Source organism: Bufo gargarizans, chromosome 2, assembly GCF_014858855.1.
Source record: "Bufo gargarizans isolate SCDJY-AF-19 chromosome 2, ASM1485885v1, whole genome shotgun sequence".
In the NCBI taxonomy this organism is placed as follows: Eukaryota; Metazoa; Chordata; class Amphibia; order Anura; family Bufonidae; genus Bufo; species Bufo gargarizans.
Window position 1 is genome coordinate 198,304,381 of NC_058081.1, and position 20,202 is coordinate 198,324,582.

The 20,202-nt window shown below is 43.2% G+C and overlaps 1 protein-coding gene across 1 annotated transcript in view; it reads left to right on the forward strand.

Annotated features, from left to right (window-relative positions):
• The first annotated feature begins 11,683 nt into the window (after nucleotides 1-11,683).
• LOC122929718 overlaps nucleotides 11,684-20,202 on the forward strand; it is a 31,852-nt gene continuing 23,333 nt past the window's right edge. The window contains exon 1 of the mRNA XM_044283381.1: nucleotides 11,684-11,854. Within this exon, the coding sequence (XP_044139316.1) occupies nucleotides 11,708-11,854 (147 nt within the window). The 5' untranslated portion in view covers nucleotides 11,684-11,707. The remainder of the gene's footprint in view (nucleotides 11,855-20,202) is intronic.

Below are 20,202 nucleotides of genomic sequence, written 5' to 3' on the forward strand. Positions count from 1 at the left end.
CCAAAGTAAACCTTTAAGAATAGGGAATGTGAAAAGGTCCAACAGCTATGACACGACAGGTGAAAAACAAATGAGCTTTCTGAGTTGCCGGTAATCTCCTCCGACTGTGCGATTACACACAGTAGAAAAAGTGCGATTTCAAAGCAGTAGATTGGCACAGTGTATCCTTGCAGTTTTAAGCAGTTTAAACAGTTCTTTAGCCCAGTACAAACAGTCAAACAATTGGGGCTCATTCACCTAAGGCACAGAGGATATTGATCCTGTTCTATAAGGCACAGAGGATATTGATCCTGTTTGTGACGCCAATTTTTACTTGCAGCGTGCCAGTCCGCAGGGGTAGAACACGTGAGGTGCACGGTGGGCCGGAATGTACATACAGTTCATCAGTTACTTACGGTTTAGCAGTCGCCTCCCGGGGCCAGCAGTGCAGTAAAGGAGAGAACATCACTGAATTCTCCAGGGCACACTCTATTACAGGGGACACAGGCCAGGTGGTGATTGAGGCTCCCTTGATGGTGAATGGGTTCTGAGTGCTTGTGTGGCTGGGCCCCTGACTTAGGTATTCTCGTGACGCGAGCACCTTGGTGGTGCAAAATGTTGAGAGTAGTAGTGGTGTGGAGTTAGAAGAATGAGGCAGGTTTAAATCCAACGGTAAACTTTATTATAACCAGGTTCCGGATAACAGTTTACATCCAGCAATAAAACAGTCTCTGGTATACATGCAAGTAGGATGTGATGAATCCCAGTAACAGGCTGTGCTGGTGGTAATGTGTCAGGCTAGGGTAGTTATGTACTCACTGAGAAACAGCTCTTTGCCTTACTTCAGTCCCAGTTGAGGTAGTTCCAGTCTTGATCTTCTACACAAATGATAAGTTTTCTGTTGTATCTGTCCTTAGAATAACGGTGAGGCTGCCAGAAGCTAATAAGTCCTTCACCTAGATACAAAGGCACCTAGAGCCCAGAATAATGGCTTTGTCTTTCCTTTGTCTTTATCCAATAATAAACTTGACCAGAAGTTCACTTGTTACTCCTGAAGAGTGAATGGTAGAATGTAGACTTTCCTCTGCCTGTCTTCCTGGCTTTGATACTGAGGTGTACGATGGCTTCTTTGGGACGTGGAGCTCCAGAGAGAGCTGAGGGTAGAGGGGACCTCTCCTTCCCCCTTAGCTCCTCACTCCATCTCCTTCACACTTCCAACTCTGAACAACCCCCTAACTAGGCCTGAACTACACTATTTATACTGTGGTGCTACCCCCATCTAGTGGTGGATGTATGTAATGCACCTGACAGCCTGGTAACAAGGGATTTCACATGGTAATACAATGCAGCATGATATTACAGAATACGACAAAAAGCTTTTGCAGTTCCCACATAAGCTAGTGGGACGCTGCGCATGTGTCTTGTGTCTGACTGACCTAAGTGCAGGATATCCATATACAGTCATGTGAAAAAATTAGGACACCCTTTGAAAGCATGTGGTTTTTTGTAACATTTTTAATAAAAGGTTATTTCATCTCCGTTTCAACAATACAGAGAGATTAAAGTAATCCAACTAAACAAAGAAAACTGAAGAAAAGTCTTTTCAAGATCTTCTGTAAATGTCATTCTACAAAAATGCCTATTCTAACTGAGGAAAAAGATAGGACACCCTTGCCCCTAATAGCGAGTGTTACCTCCTTTGGCTGAAATAACTGCAGTGAGACGGTTCTTGTAGCCATCTACCAGTCTTCGACATCGGTCTGAGGAAATTTTACCCCACTCCTCAATGCAGAACTTTTTCAGCTGTGAGATGTTTGAGGGGTTTCTTGCACGTACAGCCCTTTTCAAGTCACCCCACAGCATCTCAATGGGATTCAAATCTGGACTTTGACTTGGCCATTCCAGGACTCTCCATTTCTTCTTTTTCAGCCAATCTTTGGTTGATTTACTAGTATGTTTTGGGTCATTGTCATGTTGCATGGTCCAGTTCCGCTTCAGCTTTAATTTTCTAACTGATGGTCTCACATGTTCTTCAAGCACCTTCTGATACACAGTAGAATTCATCGTGGATTCTATGATGGTGAGCTGACCAGGTCCTGCTGCAGCAAAGCAGCCCCAAACCATGACACTTCCACCTCCATGCTTCACAGTTGGTATGAGGTTCTTTTCTTGGAATGCTGTGTTTGGTTTACGCCAAACATGTCCTCTGCTGTTGTGTCCAAATAATTCAATTTTGGACTCATCTGTCCAAAGAACATTATTCCAGAAGTCCTGGTCTTTGTCAACTTTATCTCTGGCAAATGTCAGTCTGGCCTCGATGTTTCTCTTGGAAAGCAAAGGTTTCCTCCTTGCACACCTCCCATGCAAGTTAAACTTGTACAGTCTCTTTCTGATTGTAGAGGCATGTACTTCTACATCAACAGTAGCCAGAGCCTGCTGTAGTTCTCGAGATGACACTTTAGGGTTTTTGGAGACCTCTTTTAGCATCTTGCGGTCTGCTCTTGGGGTGAACTTGCTGGGGCGACCAGTCCTGGGCATGTTGGCAGTTGTTTTGAAAGCCCTCCACTTGTAGACTATCTTCCGGACAGTGGAATGGCTGATTTCAAAATCTTTTGAGATCTTTTTAAATCCCTTCCCAGACTCATAGGCTGCTACAATCTTTTTTCTGAAGTCCTCTGACAGCTCTTTTGCTCTCACCATGGTGCTCACTCTCACTTCAACAGTCAGGAGCACACCAAACTAAATGTCTGAGGTTTAAATAGGGCAAGCCTCATTCAACATGCAGAGTAACGATCTACTAATTATGTGCACCTGGTGTGATATACCTGTGTGAGATCTGAGCCAATTTAAGAGGGAATACATGTGAGGGTGTCCTATCTTTTTCCTCAGTTAGAATAGGCATTTTTGTAGAATGACATTTACAGAAGATCTTGAAAAGACTTTTCTTCAGTTTTCTTTGTTTAGTTGGATTACTTTAATCTCTCTGTATTGTTGAAACGGAGATGAAATAACCTTTTATTAAAAATGTTACAAAAAACCACATGCTTTCAAAGGGTGCCCTAATTTTTTCACATGACTGTATGTGTAAATTCTGCCACATGTATGTGCATTTTGCTGTGAATTTCTGCTACCATACTTCATCTTTAATATTTCTGTTATCACTGTCCGTAAATTGCAAAACATGGATACCGGGTGTGTGCATCCCACATTATGCAGAACAGAACAGCCGGCCTCTAATAGAACAGTCCTATCCTTGTCTGTAATGTGGACGATAATAGGACATGTTCTATCATTTTCCAGAATGGCCATGCAGACATACAAACACAGCATGCACACAGAGTCATTTTGAAGTGAAGGGAACGGTACGGACATGGAAAAAAAATAAGTTTGTGTGCAGGAGCCCTAAGGTGGGCCCCTAGAATCAGTTACACTGGTGGACCCTAGGTACCCCAGTCCGACACTGATCCTTAGGTATTTAATTCACTCTCTCCTGCTGGAGGCTGCCTGAGCTTTAGGTTCCCTGGTGACTAGCAAAGGTGTTATGAAGTATAGTGCTGAAGGTGGAATTTATCTGCATTTATACTGTGTTATATCCTGTTTGTGTTCCTGGTCTACTCCTAGCCTGCCCCATCCTGCCTGTGTATTCCTGTGCTTTCTAGTCAAGCTTAGTTTTGTTTGTGTTTAGTTTACCCAGTCTGTCTGCTTAGTCTGTATTCCTGCCAAACACTGCACTACTATCCTGCCTGCCAGTCTATCCTGTGTCTGCATTCATCTACACTTCCAGTGTTCTGCCTGAACTTCAAAACCAGAATTAGCCTAAGTGACTGTTCAAACTATACCTGCGGTTTTGGTACATCTTTTGTTCATGTTATTCTAAGCTCTTGGTGGTAACACACCAGAGTCCCTGACCTCAGTGGGTCAGCTGTCACCTATACTGGAACTATCTCAGGAGGTAGCGGTCTGGTTACCCCCCTGCAGTGAAGTCCAGATACCTGTACAGGGGTTAAAAGTTGAATACCAGGGGAGTGCCAGCATAATGCCCTTAGAGTTTAGCCCAATGCCAAACCAGTTAGTTAATGTTTGCTTAATTTCATTTGGGGCACAAACCCAGAGGTAATCGCCCTTTTGTTCTGGAGGCTTAAATATTCCAAATTTACCCTCTTATTATATAGCATTATCCATAGACCAAGTTAACAGTTGGTCACTTTATTTGGACCCTCCACTGTGGAAGAACAATTACAGAATTTTACATTTGTACAGGATCTTCTTTGAAAGTATGGTTGTGGCAGAGTCTGGTGTCGAAGTCTCCCTCCTCTTCCCATATTTCAAGTACATTGCTACATACAGTATGTTATCTCATATCCTAACAGAAGAACCCGGCTTCGCACAGGTATATTTCATCTATTTAATGTTTGTGTATGTCATTAAAAGATATCGACAGTATCCCCCTTAACAGTGACCTCTACAGCACCCCGCCCCTTAACACTGACCTCCATAGCGGACCGTCCCCTTAACTGTGACCTCCACAGTTCCCTGGCCCCTTACCAGAGACCTCCACAGTGCCTGCCCGCCCCCTTAACAGTGACCTCTACAGCACCCCGCCTCGTTACACTGACCTCCATAGCGGATTGTCCCCTTAACTGTTACCTCCACAGTTCCGTGTCCCCCTTAACAGAGACCTCCACAATGCCCGTCCCCTTATCAGTGACCTCGACAGCATCACGCCCTTTTAACAGTGACCTCGACAGCATCCTGCCCCCTTAACAGTGACCTTCACAGCAGCCTTCCCCTTTAACAGTGACCTCCACAGCAGTTGCCCCTTCATTAGTGACCTCCACAGTACCCCATCTCCTTAAGGCTCCATTCACACGTCCGCAATTCCGTTCCGCATTTTGCAGAATGGAATTGTGGGCGCATTCATTTCTATGGGGCCACACGATGTGCTGCCCAGATCCGGAAATGCGGACCCGCACTTCCTGGTCTGCAATTCCGATCCCGAAAAAAATAGAACATGTCCTATTCTTGTCTGCAATTGCGGACAAGAATAGGCATTTTCTATTAAGTGCCGGCGATGTGCGGTCTGCAAAATGTGGAACTCACATTGCCGGTGTCCGTGTTTTGCGGACCCGTAAATCCGCAAAACACACACAGATGTGTGAATGGACCCTTACAGTGATTTCCCTTAACAGTGGCCTCTACAGCAATCTGCCCCTTAATACTGAGCTCCATACCAGACGGTCCCCTTAACTGTGACCTCCACAGCAGCCTGCCCCTATGGTGGCCAGAGGTCCGGTTTTAGGCCGGACAGTCTGGCTTTCAGACTCCCTGTCCTCCGTCCGGCGCAGGGTCTGGACGGACACAGGGATGTTAGTTTGAACAGCTCACTCTGAGACAGCAGCACTGTGCTATCTGAGCATGAGCTGCAGGGAGAAAGTCCCCCTCCCTTGATCCACTGCAGCTGACAGAAGTTGATTTTTACCTTCATTTTTTCAATCCCCGTCGGCTGCGGAGTGGGAGGGGGCGTGGCTTAGCGGGACCTGGGGTTTTTAAGTCCTTATTTTTAGGATGCCCTGAATGGCCACCCTACCTGTCTCTGAACTGTGACCTCCACAGCACTCCGCTCCCTTAAGGCCTCTTTCACACGGGCGTGAGTTTTTTTGCCCGGATAAGAGCCGGGTGCGTTGCGGGAAAATGCGCGATTTTTTCTGCGCAAGTGCAAAACATTGTCATGCGTTGCACTCGCGTGAGAAAAATCGCGCATGTTTGGTACCCAAACCCGAACTTCTTCATAGAAGTTCGGGCTTGGGATTGATGTTCTGAAGATTGTATTATTTTCCCTTATAACATGGTTATAAGGGAAAATAATAGCATTCTGAATACAGAACGCATAGTAAACCAGCGCTAGAGGGGTTAAAAAAAAATAAAAAAAAATTTAACTCACCTTAGTCCACTCGATCGCGAAGCCCGGCATCTCCTTGTGTCTCCGCTGCTGATGAACAGGACCTGGGATGAGCTGCTCCATTAAATACAGGTTAAGGACCTTCGATGACGTCACTCCGGTCATCACATGGTACGTCACATGATCTTTTACCATGGTGATTCACCATGGTAAAAGACCATGTGATGACCGGAGTGACGTCATCGAAGGTCCTTAAGCTCTATTTAATGGAGTAGCTCACCCCAGGTCCTGTTCATCAGCAGCGGAGACACAAGGAGATGCCAGCTTCGCGAGCAAGTGGACTAAGGTGAGTTAAATTATTTTTTATTTTTTGTAACCCCTCTAGCGCTGGTTTACTATGCATTCTGTATTCAGAATGCTATTATTTTCCCTTATAACCATGTTATAAGGGAAAATAATAATGATCGGGTCTCCATCCCGATGGTCTCCTAGCAACCATGCGTGCAAATCGCACGGCATCCGTACTTGCTTGCGGATGCCATCCGATTTTCACACACCCCATTCACTTCTATGGGGCCTGCGTCACGTCAAAATCGGAAAATATAGAGCATGCTGCGATTTCAACTGAACGCACAAGTGATGCGTTAAAAACATCGCTCATGTGCACAGCCCCATAGAAATGAACGGGTCAGGATTTAGTGCGGGTGCCATACGTTCGCCGCACGGATCGCACCCGCACGGAAAACTCGCCCGTGTGAAAGGGGCCTAACAGTGTCATCCATAGCGCCATGCCCCTTTAAAGCTGACCTGCAGCAGTGAAGAAAAATGGCTAGGTTATACTGTGTGTATGTGGAGACTAAGGACCTGCAAGCTTCTATTGGCTGATAAGGGACATGTGACCATGTGTATGGCAGTTGGGATATGAAGAGAAAGACCTGCAGGCTTCTATTGGCTAATGTATGTCATGTGATGTATTAGCATTTTTTGGGAATATCTCAGGAACGGTACATGCTAGAGAGCTGTGACCCCCACAATATTTTTTTCAAGGTAGCAAGGGTTGTGTATACCAAGTTTTGTTGAAATCGATGGTTGCTTTTAAGAGTGATTACTGAACACACACACACACACACATACATACATACATACGTCCTTCTTTATATCTATAAATATATAAAAAAGGACATATATATGTATGTATATATGTGTGTATGTATGTATGTTTGTATGTTCCGCGAAAAACTCAAAAACGGCTGTTCCCCATGGTCCAGGCCGGGTTTTGACGGGCTTACAAAAAGTCAGCCAGCAGGGTCAGGGATGTTGATTACCTGGCTGATGGAGCTCTGTGTAGCTGTGTGTTTTTGGAGCCGAGTGAAAACCAGAGGGTCTCTGCAGAGAGACAAAGGACAAAGCAAGGTTCCAATCCACTCCGCGGCGAGTACGGTATTGTGCCCTAAAACTTTCTATGTGATTGTTCAGATTCAAGACCGAATTGTTTTTCTTTAAGTGTCAGCTAAAGTAAGCTGACCACTACCGCCTGTTGAATTGTGGTGTGCCAACAATAAAAGACATTTATTACTTTGATTTCCACCACTAAAAAGCTACTGTGTATTTATCTGAAGGCTACCATTTGGGAAATCCCTACAATATTTATAACTTAACATTCTCCATATGTCTGCTTTATGTTAACATCATTTTGAAAATGTAATTAAATTTTTTTGGACATTAGAAGGCTTAGAGTTTTAGAAGCAATTCTTAAAATTTTTAAGAATTTCCAAAACCCACTTTTTAAGGACCAGTTCAGTTCTGAAGTCACTTTGTAGGGATTACATAGTAGAAACCAACAATAAATGACCCCATTTTTGAAACAACACCCCTCAAGTTATTCAAAACTGATTTTACAAAGTTAACCCTTTAGGTAGTCCACATGAATTAAAGGAAAATTCCACAGCCAAACAAAACTCAATATTTATTACCCTGATTCTGCGGTTTACAGAAACACCCTATATGTGGTCGTAAACTGCTGTATGGGCACACGGCAAGGCACATAAGAAAAGGAACGCTGCATATTTTTTGGAAGGCAGATTTTGCTGGACTGATTTTTAGACACCATGTCCCATTTGAAGCCTCACTGATGCACCCCTACAGTAGAAACTGCCAAAAAGTGACTCCATTTTGGAAACTACGGGATAAGGTGAGAGTTTTATTGATATTTTGGGGTACATATGATTTTTGATCGATCTATATTACGCTTTTTGTGAGGCAAGGTAACAAAAAAATTGCTGTTCTGGCACAGTTTTTATTTTTTGTTTTTTTTACAATGTTCATCTGATAGGTTAGATCATGTAGGTTGTTAGGGACGCGATGATAACAAATATGTCTACTTTATTTGTTTCAGTTTTACATAATAAAGCAGTTTTGAAAGATAATTCATTTTTTTATTGTCTCCATATTCTGGGAGCCATATATATATTTTTTTTTTGAGTGATTGTTTTATGTAGGGGATCATTTTTTGCAGGATGAGGTGACGATTTGATTGGCACTGTTTTGGGGGGCATATGACGTTTTGATCGCTTGGTATTATACCTTTTGTGCTGTAAGGTGACAAAAAATAGCTTTTTTGGCACAGTCTTTATTTTGTTTACGGTGTTTACTTGAGGGGTTAAGTCATGTGATATTTTTTTACAGCTGGTCGTTACAGATGTGGCGCTACCTAATATGTCTACTTTTTTATTTCTTTTTTTATTTTCACACAATAAAAGCATTTTTGAAATGAAAAAAATTATGTTTTAGTGTCTCCATATTCTGAGAGCCATAGTTTTAAATTTTTTGGCCGATTATTCTAATTTTTTGCTAGATGAAGTGACGGTTTGATTGGTACTATTTTGGGAGGCATACGCCTTTTTGATCGCTTGTTGCTCCACTTTTTGTGATGTAAAGTGACAAAAAAATTGCTTTTTTTGGCAGTTTTTTTTTATGGTGTTTATCTGACGGGGTAGATTATGTGATATATTTATAGAGCTGGTCATTACGAATGCGACAATACATAATATGCCTGGGGCTGAATTTCTCAGGCACCCATTGGGTCCCCGTCACCACAGCGCGGGGACCCGATGGAGATCCTCATCCACCACAAACACCTTCTATGCTGCAGTCAGCGCTAGAAAGTGTTAATCTGCAGGCATCAGCTTTTACAGAGATGCTGGTGGATACAGCAGGGGCCTGGCTATCAGTGACTGTTGGGCCCCCGCATTGATCGGGGGGGCACCGGAGCGGTGCTTGCCTGATCAGCATGATGTAATAGTACATCAAATTACGGGAAGTCAACTCCCACTATGATGTACTATTACGTCATATGCAGGGGCGTACATAGAAATGATTGGGCCACATAGCAAGAATCTGAATTGGGCCCACCACCTACCCCTGGCCCATCCCACCTCCTGTCCTGGCTCCTCCCCTGCCACACCCCCATTTGCCAATAAAGAAATGTATACATACGTTCGTAAGTAATTTGAAGAAAGTGAGGAAGCAGCACACTGTATAAGCAGGGGGTGCACGTCCGGCCAGTGTGGACCAGCACCTTGGTCCAATGTAGTAGAAATGAAAAATAGCCAGCAGCACTCCAGATCAATTCAAAAGTGGAAGGTTTATTGGACCCAAAATCAGGCGACGTTTCAACAGCTTGTTGCTGTCTTTATCAAGCACAGTGCACATGTGTTACAGACACACTTTAAATAAGGGCATCAATCAAAAATAGATTAACATCAATTGAACATAATACAGTGAATATACAGTGAACGAACAATGCATGTGATCATAAATAATACATATAACAAATTGGCCTTATTTGGCCAAAATAATACATCAAATTACGTTCGTAAGTATTCATACTGACCCAGAGAATGAAGGGCACAGGTCAGTTTTGCGGCAAAGGGAATGCCGTAGAAACAAAGCCCTGTGGTATCTGAATCTATGGGGTTCCTGTGGATATTCCATAAAAGTTTTATCTGCAGTCCTATGTAACATTACAAATAACACAGTGATAACTCTCTGAATACAGATAATGTAGTAGATGTCACCTGTAGTCCTTTGTAACACCACAAATAACACAGTGATGGCTCTCTGATTACCGAAAATGTAGTAGTGTTACCTGCAGTCCTATGTAAAACCACAGATAGCACTAGTGCTGATAATGTGGTAGTTACCTGCAGTCCTATGTAAAACCACAGATAACACTAGTGTAGACCATGTGGTAGTGTTACCTGTGTCCTTAGTGTGCCTCCCTGTGCCTCTCCCACGGACTCCATGCTGGCATCTCTGCCTCCTCTTCCTTCTTCTTTCTCTTGCCCGCACAGAACGTCCTGATGCAGCTGCGTCAAGACATAGGAACACTGTGGGCATGGTGATGGTGACACAAACACAGACACAGGGACAGAAACACACATACATACAATAAATATGATCACATAACTACTCCTGACTGTCTGCTTTGGTAAAGCCAGGCATAGATGGGCTGTGTCAGGCTTTAGCAGATTGGGCACAGGACAGTGGACACAGGGCGCGATATGTATGCGAGCACAGCTGAACGAGTGCAGGGCAGAAGCCCGCATACACATCGCTCCTCCTGCCTGTGTCCACTGTGCTAAAGCCAGACGTAGGCCATCCCCCACATATTGAACCCCTTTGCTACCAGCGCCATTTTGTCATCACTTCTCTTACCCGAAATGGTTGCAGTATGCCACTGCTCAAACCCCTTTAACTCCTTGCTGCTGATGCTGAGTGTGCACACTCAGCATCAGCAGCAAGGAGTTAGAGGGGTTATCCAACCCCTAATGCCCCCCAAATGCCCGGTACACTGTCCTCTATGAGCCTCCCCACCCCGAGTCCTCTACAAGCCCCTCCCACCCCTAATGCCCCCCAAAATGCTCAGGACAGTGTGCTTTCCTCCTATTCTTCCCCCACTGGGGATTATGGGGGAATGAGGGGGACATTAGGGGTTGGGGGGCTCATAGAGGACTCGGGGGTGGGAGGCTCATAGAGGACAGTGTGTCTATAAGCCCCCCTCCCTCCCTGGTCAGGAGCAGTCCTTCAGTCTGGGCCGGGGGCTGCACTCACTAGTGCCACTGCACTTGCTGTCAGCAGGGCAGATGACCATTCTTCAGCCAGGCGGGCGGCGAGGAAGGATAATATGCTCCTTGAGTCGATGCTCTGTGTGTAGTTTGCGGTGCCCGCTCCTGCTGCCCGTGCCATCCCAGCAATACACTGAGAGGAACTGTATAAGCAAACATTTGGTTAGGGTTAAAGAAGAGCTCAAATTTTATTTGAACTTAGCCTTAGCACCTTTTGTCAAAGTGAATAAAGCTTGTTAGGAGCGAATCTACTGTAATTACAACTCATAAACAAACCAACACAAATGCAGCCGCACTCTTTCAGCAGTAAAATAGATCAGAACCGGTGAATTGGAATAATTCTACATTTGAAGTGACTTTATATAGATGGATCTCTAATCTAAGAGAGTCATTTCTGTTTCATGGACCTAGACATAATATAAACAGGAACCAATAGGAACCAGATTTGTTCTGCACTTGTCTATCTCTATAGCAGGTTCCCTGAAAGAGTTAATAGCTAAAGATTTTATAAAATCATTTCTGAATTCCGATTTTCTAAAGATAAAACAATGTTATGTGCTGTTTCAGTCTCAAGACAGAAAGGGGTTAAAACAAAGAGAACTCCGCCTATTTGCAGGTTTTATATATTTTTTTTTTTAAGACTTCCTGCTCGCATTTTTTTCACAGAGCATGACCTGTGCATACATTACAGCAACCTGGAAAAATGGACCCCGCTGATGTTAAGTGGACTACGACTGAATTTAGTCTTCAAGGATATGTGTCAACCTTCCGTAATGCTTTTCCCAACATAATCAAGATCACAGAGGGCTTCCTTGGGAAGCAGGAGATAGACAGTGTCAGCTCCAGCATGGTGAGACAACTTTAGCTGAACCAGGCAGGGTTCTTTCACCTTCTGTTTCATTATCAGTAGATGTTTTTGTTCATACCGTATTTGTGTATAATGATTTGAACATTTTTGTTTTCTGCTTCCCCTAATTGTAAAGTTTTGTGTGCTAAAAAGAAAACTATAGAATTATTGCAATTGCTATAGTAGTAGTATTATTAGACTTGCCCTTATATTACATGTAGTAATCCCCTTTATTGTATATGTTACTTTGACAATTGACAGCAATTTTGGCTTATATTTTTAAGAAATGTACAGTATATTAATGTTATTTTAAATGCACATTTTACTTGCATGTCTTTTGCCTCGTAGGCAACATGCCCAAAAACATGTTTAACCGGTCATCAGCTATGACTAGTAGACAATCAGAAGGTCCTCACTAGGGGCGGATTAAGTGCATGATAGGCCCGGGCTGTCTTCCCAATTCACTCCCCCCCCCCCCTCCATTTTATTCTTATTTATTTTCTGTATGAAGAGGCTACGGTTCTTCGTAAGCGCCAAAGTCTCTTCCTAGGCCATATGACATCGTTCACATGGTCTAGGTGCAGCTTTGTCCCATCTGAGTGATTGGGTCTGAGCTGTAATACTAAGCGCAGGGCTATCAAATGGACAGAGCTGAGCTTGGTAAGGAGCAAATAGGCTGCGGCGCTCACTGAGACATCGCGGTCTCCTCAAACAGCTGATTAGGGGTGCCAAGAGTCTGACCCCTACCATCTCATAATTCTCTGACTACAGATGTCATAGATGTTACCTGCAGTCCTATGTAACACCCCACATAACACAGTGAACTATTGTGTTATGTGGGGTGTTACATAGGACTGCATGGAACATCTACTACATTATCTGTACACAGAAAGTTATCACTGTTATCTAGGCTGTTACATAGGACTGCAGGTGACAAATAAAAAAAAATTGTTGTCAAATTTAAAAAATACATATGATTGTGATAAAAAAAGACTTGAATGAGAAGATGAGACGTAGGTCACAGTAGTGGGCCAGCTCTACATATAGGGGAATACAGCACCACATACCTGTTACATCCAGTGACATCCCCTGTTATATAAACCTTCTCTTTCCTCTTCTCCTCCGTTTGACCCAGACCGCCATGACTAATTCTTTCAGCCGCATCTCGTCTCTACAGATTTTGTTACACAGACATGTTAGAGTTCTCATAATTGGGGTCATTTATCAAACTGGTGTAAAGTACAACATAGCAACCAATCAGATTCCACCTTTCATTTTCCAAAGGAGCTATCAGAAATGAAAGGTGAAATCTGTTGCAATGGGTAACTAACCCAGTTCTACTTTACATCAGTTTGATAAATTACCCCAAAGGTCCCTAAAGCGTCTACAGCAATTATAATGTCCCCTAGAGTACCCCGTGTAATAATAACATCTTATATTGTGCTCCAGGTAATAATGGCTGTATAGTGTCCCCAAAAATAATGTCCCCTAATAGAAACACCCCCACACTGCCCCATATCGTTATTTCCCCCACACTATCCCCATACTGTAATTTCCACCACACTGCTCCCATATAGTAATTTCCCCCACACTGCCCCATACAGTAATTTCTACCACACTGCCCCATACAGTAATTTCCCCCACACTGCCCCATATAGTAATTTCCACCACACTGCCCCATATAGTAATTTCTACCACACTGCCCCATACAGTAATTTCCCCCACACTGCCCCACATAGTAATTTCCCCCACACTGCCCCACATAGTAATTTCCCCCACACTGCCCCATATAGTAATTTCCACCACACTGCCCCATATAGTAATTTCCACCACACTGCCCCCATATAGTAATTTCCACCACACTGCCCCCATATAGTAATTTCCACCAGACTAATTTGCCCCCACAGTATTAATTGTCCCCCACACTAGTAGTTTGCACCCCACTGTCCCTTCAGTAATGTGCCCCAAAGTTGGCACACAAAAAATAAAAAAATAAAAGCTAATACTTACCTGTGTCCCAGTCGGCGCTCACTCGTAAATGGTGCAGGCGCCAGGCACGCTGCACACACGTCAGTGTGCTGCGTCCGGGCACAGGCATGGCGCGATGATGTCATCACGCCCTCCTGTGTCGGGATTTTACTACCGCATAGGCTTCAGGCCTACTAGGCCTGAAGCCTCTGGCGGTGATCGGCGGACGGCGGCAGGGCAGGGAACTATGTTCTCCTGTTTGTGGGCGTTTGGGTCGGCGTTGGGCCCCCCCGTGATGCCGGGCCCGGGGCCACAGACCCAAATGCCCCAATTATAATCCGCCACTGGTCCTCACATTACATCTCTCAGCATTATTATCATTAATAAAAATCATTACTTATATTGTGCCAACATATTCCACAGCACTTTACAAATCATAGGGTACATACGGTATGTGAACAAATGTACACATTACACAGCAATCGACAATTCAAAAGATAGGTATGACAGCCCCGCTCACAAGAGCTACAATAGGGGGGGTAATAGGAGTGACACAAAATATAGTAGATTCAATGCGGAGTGGACATGCCTAGGGCTCAAGAAAATAGCGCACAATACGGTAGTATGTCCTAGTTTATGGACAGGACAGAAATGCTTTGTGATTAGAGGCTCACCTTTTAGGGTTGTGCTATAGTAGGCACAACTTTACTGAAGTCATATCAAACAAGGCTTGATTGCCTTTTGGGTGTGCAGGCGCAGGATGAGGATCCAATGTAGAAGGATGTCCGGTCCCTCTACACTGGTCGTTGCATGAAGGGAAAGAGAGATTCTGCTTTTCGGCGCTCCAAAACCTAGTCACGGCAAACTTGAGTCTCAACCTTCTTTTATTCCAATAAAAAGGTTATTTTTTAAAAACAACGCGTTTCGGGGAATTAAGATCCCCTTCCTCAGGTTGGATAACTGGATACAAACTTAAGGTACATAAGGGGGTATATATAGTGTAAAAAAAACGCCAGAAAACCGCATGAGGGGGTGGGGTTGGTATTCAGGAAACACCCCTAGTTTTTTCATGGACAATGATTCAAAGCATACAGTTTAAAATGCATTTGCTCAATTAAAAATGTTTTAATGTGTAATTGTATTCAAATCTTGTAGCTATATGTTTTATTAACAATATATAAATTTTTGGGGCATTTAAAAGGACCTTCGGTCTGGGTTAAAGGGAACCTGTCACCTCTACTATGCTACCCTCACTGAGCGTTTCTAAATGTTCAATGTGTTACCCTAAACATATCAATTACACTTTTAATTTTGTACTTCCCGTCTGTTATGCAAATTAACATAAAAGTGTAATATCTTACTTGTGTGAACAGAGAAGAGTCATATTTTCAAGCTCTGACTCATCTCAGGGTAATTTGCATATGTATCAAATCAGTTTTTTTTTACACAATAAAAGCACACAGAGCTATGGGGACTGGGTATTGCGGATGTGCTAGCGGCCATCTAGCAGCCCATGTCCTCAGCTCTATACACAAAATCCAGATGACAGGTTCCCTTTAAGGACCTAGGTCATATGATCGCATAATGAGGTCACATGTCTTGGATTGGGACATGTGACCGCTGGTATGCAGAGAAGGGGGGGGGGGGCGGAGAGAAAGGGGAATGGGTTGAGGTAGATGAGACTAAATGACTGGAATAAAAGAAGTTTGACACTCAAGTTTGCCGTGACTGGGTTTTGGAGCGCCAAAATATAGTAGTGCTTGTTTTTTTGCAATGGATCGGTGAATGACTCTTCCAAATTAACATCAATGGAGCCGAGTTGTAATAACAGATGCAAAATGGATAGGTGTGATGCTGTTTTTGGAAGAAAGCGGCCATGTTTAAATGCTGCACAGCCCCTTTAAATGAAGACAGAAAGAATGAACACCGTGAGACAGTTTGAGAAAGTAACTGTGTTGTAAACAAGTATGTTTGAGTAGCTCACATAGCAAAGCTGTCCTTCTGCCAGGAATTACTGCAGGACTCTTTATTCAAGACATGACTGACATTGTAAGACATTTGTGTAAGACAGATTTTGACACCGTAATATATTATTATGATAACATGATTACACCTGACAGTAACATCATAAGACTTGATTGGAATATACCAAGAAATGATTATGAAATCAAAAGGCAAGACTGTGACATCATAAGGATTGACATTGATCATGGAACCAGACAGCTTGAATATGACATCATTAGACTTGACCTAATAGATATCATAAGACATGAATATGGCATCATGAGACATAATTGTAATGTCATATAATAAATGACTGCAACATTATATCTATGACATAATAAATGACCATGCCATCAAAAAAAGTACTATGACATAATAAAACTTAGTGACATCATAATACTTGATTATGAAATACTAAGACATGATTAGGACATAACTACAAAATGATTGTAAGATTTTGTTATAATGAACACATCTAGATAATGGGTGCCCTTATGCCTTCCCTCACAACATCAGAAATCTTGATTATGATATTAAAAGATGAATATCATAATAAATGACTATCACATTATAATTCACTATAGTGACATCATAAGTCATGTGACTATGAATTGATTAGAAAGCATTAATGTGACATGATGATGACATCATGAGACTTGAATATGACAGCACCCATGATTGTGACATCATAAAACATAATTGTGACGTCATAAGGCTTATGATAAACAATATGATAGTGACATCAAAATACTTCCAAATGATGTCATAAGACACAATAGTGACATCATAACACTTACTAAGGAAATCATAAGACCAGATTGTAATCAGGATGCTAGAGAAAAGGATTCACGGGGCACTGAACTGGATGAAACTTTAAAAATGTATTAAATATAATAAAAGTGCAGTGAATAAAAATATGACACCTTTTGGCAGCAGGGGTCGCCTTCATTGGGTATAAGTAAACTGGCATGCTCCTGGTGGTATAAATACCAGCGACCCAGAAGTGAGTTGATACCGGTGACCTGGAAGTAAAACACTACAAATTAGGCAAATAATTCAAATAAAATACTCTATGTTTCAAAGAGATCTCCTATTGAGATAGTAGCTAAGCCGGTTCCTGCTTAGCATATATGGTCAGAAAGTCTCTGATACCTAAACCCATAGCCAACCTGGTGAGAAGCAAATTCAATGTGTGTCATAAGACAGACCAAAAGATCTACACAGGATAGTAATCTATATAGAAGTATATAGATTATTACCCAAAAACAAATAATAGAAAATGAAAATAATAATATATGGAAATTAGAGCACCAATGTACATCCCTGCCCCACCAAACAAAAAGAGAGCAAGGACGCATGACAGTACCCCTTAGGCCTCTTTCGGGTGCGTCGCGGGAAAATGTGCAATTTTTTCACGCTAGTGCAAAACATTGTAATGCATTTTGCACGCACGTGACAAAAATCGGCATGTTTGGTACCCAAACCCGAACGTTTGGGTTAGGTGTTGTGTAGATTTTATTATTTTCCCCCTATAACATGGTTATAAGGGAAAATAATAGCATTCTTAATACAGAATGCATAGTACAATAGGGCTGGAGGGGTTAAAAAAATAAAATAAAATTTAACTCACCTCATCCACTTGTTCGCGCAGCCCGGCTTCTCTTCTGTCTTCATCTTTGAGGAATAGGACCTTTAATGACGTCACTGCGCTCATCACATTTTTTACCATGTGATGGATCATGTGACAGACCATGTGATGAGCGCAGTGATGTCACCACAGGACCTTTTCCTGTGCACAGCAAAGAAGAAGACAGAAGAGAAGCCAGGCTGCGCGAACAAGTGGATTAAGGTGAGTTAAATAATTTTTTGGGGTTTTTTTTAACCCCTCCAGCCCTATTGTACTATGCATTCTGTATTAAGAATGCTATTATTTTCCCTTATAAGCATATAATATAATATAATAATGATCGGGTCTCCATCCTGATCGTCTCCTAGCAACCGTGCGTGAAAATCGCACCGCATCCGCACTTGCTTGTGGATGCTTACGATTTTCACGCAGCCCTACTCACTTCTATGGGGCACAGCCCCATAGAAATGAGTGGGTCCGGATTCGGTGCGGTGCAATGCGTTCACCTCACGCATTGCAACAGCGCGGAAATCTTGCCCGTGTGAAAGGGGCCTAACACCAGTGGAGATAGAGAGCAAAGTAAGGTTGTGACCAAATCAATCATCTCCATATACAGTACATGGGAAATACAGGGATTAGATGTGTGAAGCGAGACGTCGGGCACGCCGATAGGACACCGGGATTGAGTCCATAAGAAGCACATTTTGTGAAAGAGATGAGTCGGCATGACATATGATGTGAACATGCGCTACGGTCATAAACTAGGTGCAAAGAAGCATAGCAACTCCAATCTTAAAACTAACAAACACGTGATAGTGATAAATTCCCCCTTCCGTTCACAGACATGTATGAAGGATTGTGTTTTGCAGAACAAGTTGTACTCTCTAATGGCACCATTGGTTGCATACAATGTAATTGGAAGCTTGAAAAGATTCCAAATGAGTGAAATAAAAAACAACAACTAAATTCTGCCACAGTTTTATGGGTTTGTGGGTTTGGTTTTTATGACATTTCCTATGGGATGTGTATGAATTTTTGATTACTTTTTATAAAATATTTTTGTGGTAGAGGTAAAGCGATGAAAAAACAGCAAATCAGCCCTTTTGATTTTAGATTATTTGTCCCTATTAGCCATTTGTCGTCCCATTTTAATAGTACAGGCATTTTGGGATGCAGTGATGCCTATGATGTTTATTTTTTATTGTTTATTTTAATTTGGGGGAAAAGGAGATGCTTAGAATTTTTATATTTTTTTAAAAACATTTTTTATTTATTTATTTTTTTAGCCCCACTAGGGGAGATGATCTTGCTATAATCATATTGTCTTTGCCTCTATTAGGCCTCATGCACACGACCGTGCCGTTTTTTGCAAAAAACGGAAGCCGCTCGTGTGCCCTCCGCAATTTGCGGAACGGAACGGGTGGCCCATTGTAGAAATGCCTATTCTTGTCCACAAAACGGACAAGAATAGGACATGTTCTATTTTATTTTGCGGGGCCACTGAACGGAGCAACGGATGCGTACAGCACACGGAGTGCTGTCCGCATCTTTTGCAGCCCCATTTAAGTGAATGGGTCCGCATCCAAGCGGCCAAAACGGCGGCTCGGATGTGCGGCCGTTCCGTGCATTGGGGACCGCAATTGCGGTCTCCAATGCACGGGCAACATCCATGCAGCGGGCCGGACACATTCAACTTGAATGGGTCCGTGGTATGTTCGCACGGCAAAAAAATATGACATGTCATATTTGTTTGCGCTGCGGAACCACAAAAAGAAACACCACGGAAGCACTCTGTAGTGCTTCCGGTGTTCCGTTCCGTGACTCCGTTCCGCATGTTCCGGAAGTGCGGACCCATTCAAGTGGTTGGCGGCCGTGGATTGCCGACTCGCCGTTTGCGGACCGCAATACGGCCATGGCCGCCCAACTGCCGTGTGCATGAGGCCTAAGGCCGTGCTGCGGCCCGCAATGCACGAACATCATCCGTGGGGCAGCCGTAGCGGATCGCGGACCCATTCACTTTAATGGGTCCGCGATCTGGCCGTTCCGTAAAAAGATTGGACATGTTCTATCTTTTTGCAGAGAACGGAAGTGCTCCGTAGTGCTTTCGTAGGGTTCCGTTCCGTGCTTCCGTTCCGCATCATTTCGCATCTCCGGATTTGCGGACCCATTGAAGTGAATGGGTCCGCATCCGTGATGCGAAATGCACACGGAACGGTGCCCGTGTATTGCAGATCCGCAAATGCGGTCCGTAATACGGCTACGGGAAGCACATGTTCATGTGCAGGAGGCCTTATGTTATTTAATACATTAATGAATGTAGTGCTTTCACCTGCAGACATGCATTGGAATATACCTGTAATAGGCCAAGTAGCCCTGTAGAGACTCAGGCCTATTACTACTAAGAAACACCTTCAGTAAGGCTAAGGTGTTCCGGTCCCAGGAGTGCAGTGCTGCCAGGTTTTTTACCTCTCACATGCCATTGTCATCTGACCATGGCCTCTGAGGGGTTAAATGTCTGCAATCAGCATTATCACCGATCACAGACTTTAGCCCTGGATTTCTGATGTCTGAAACAACAGCATTCAGCATGTTTAAACCAAGCTGGGTGTGCCCGCGGGGTGTGAACGGAGGCCACACTAGATAAAAGTCATCTGAAGTCACCAACTAACATCATTAAAGAGACAAAGTCCGCTGTACATGTATGGTGCATGGTATCAAAGGCATTAACACTTTGCTGAGGCTAGAATGATAA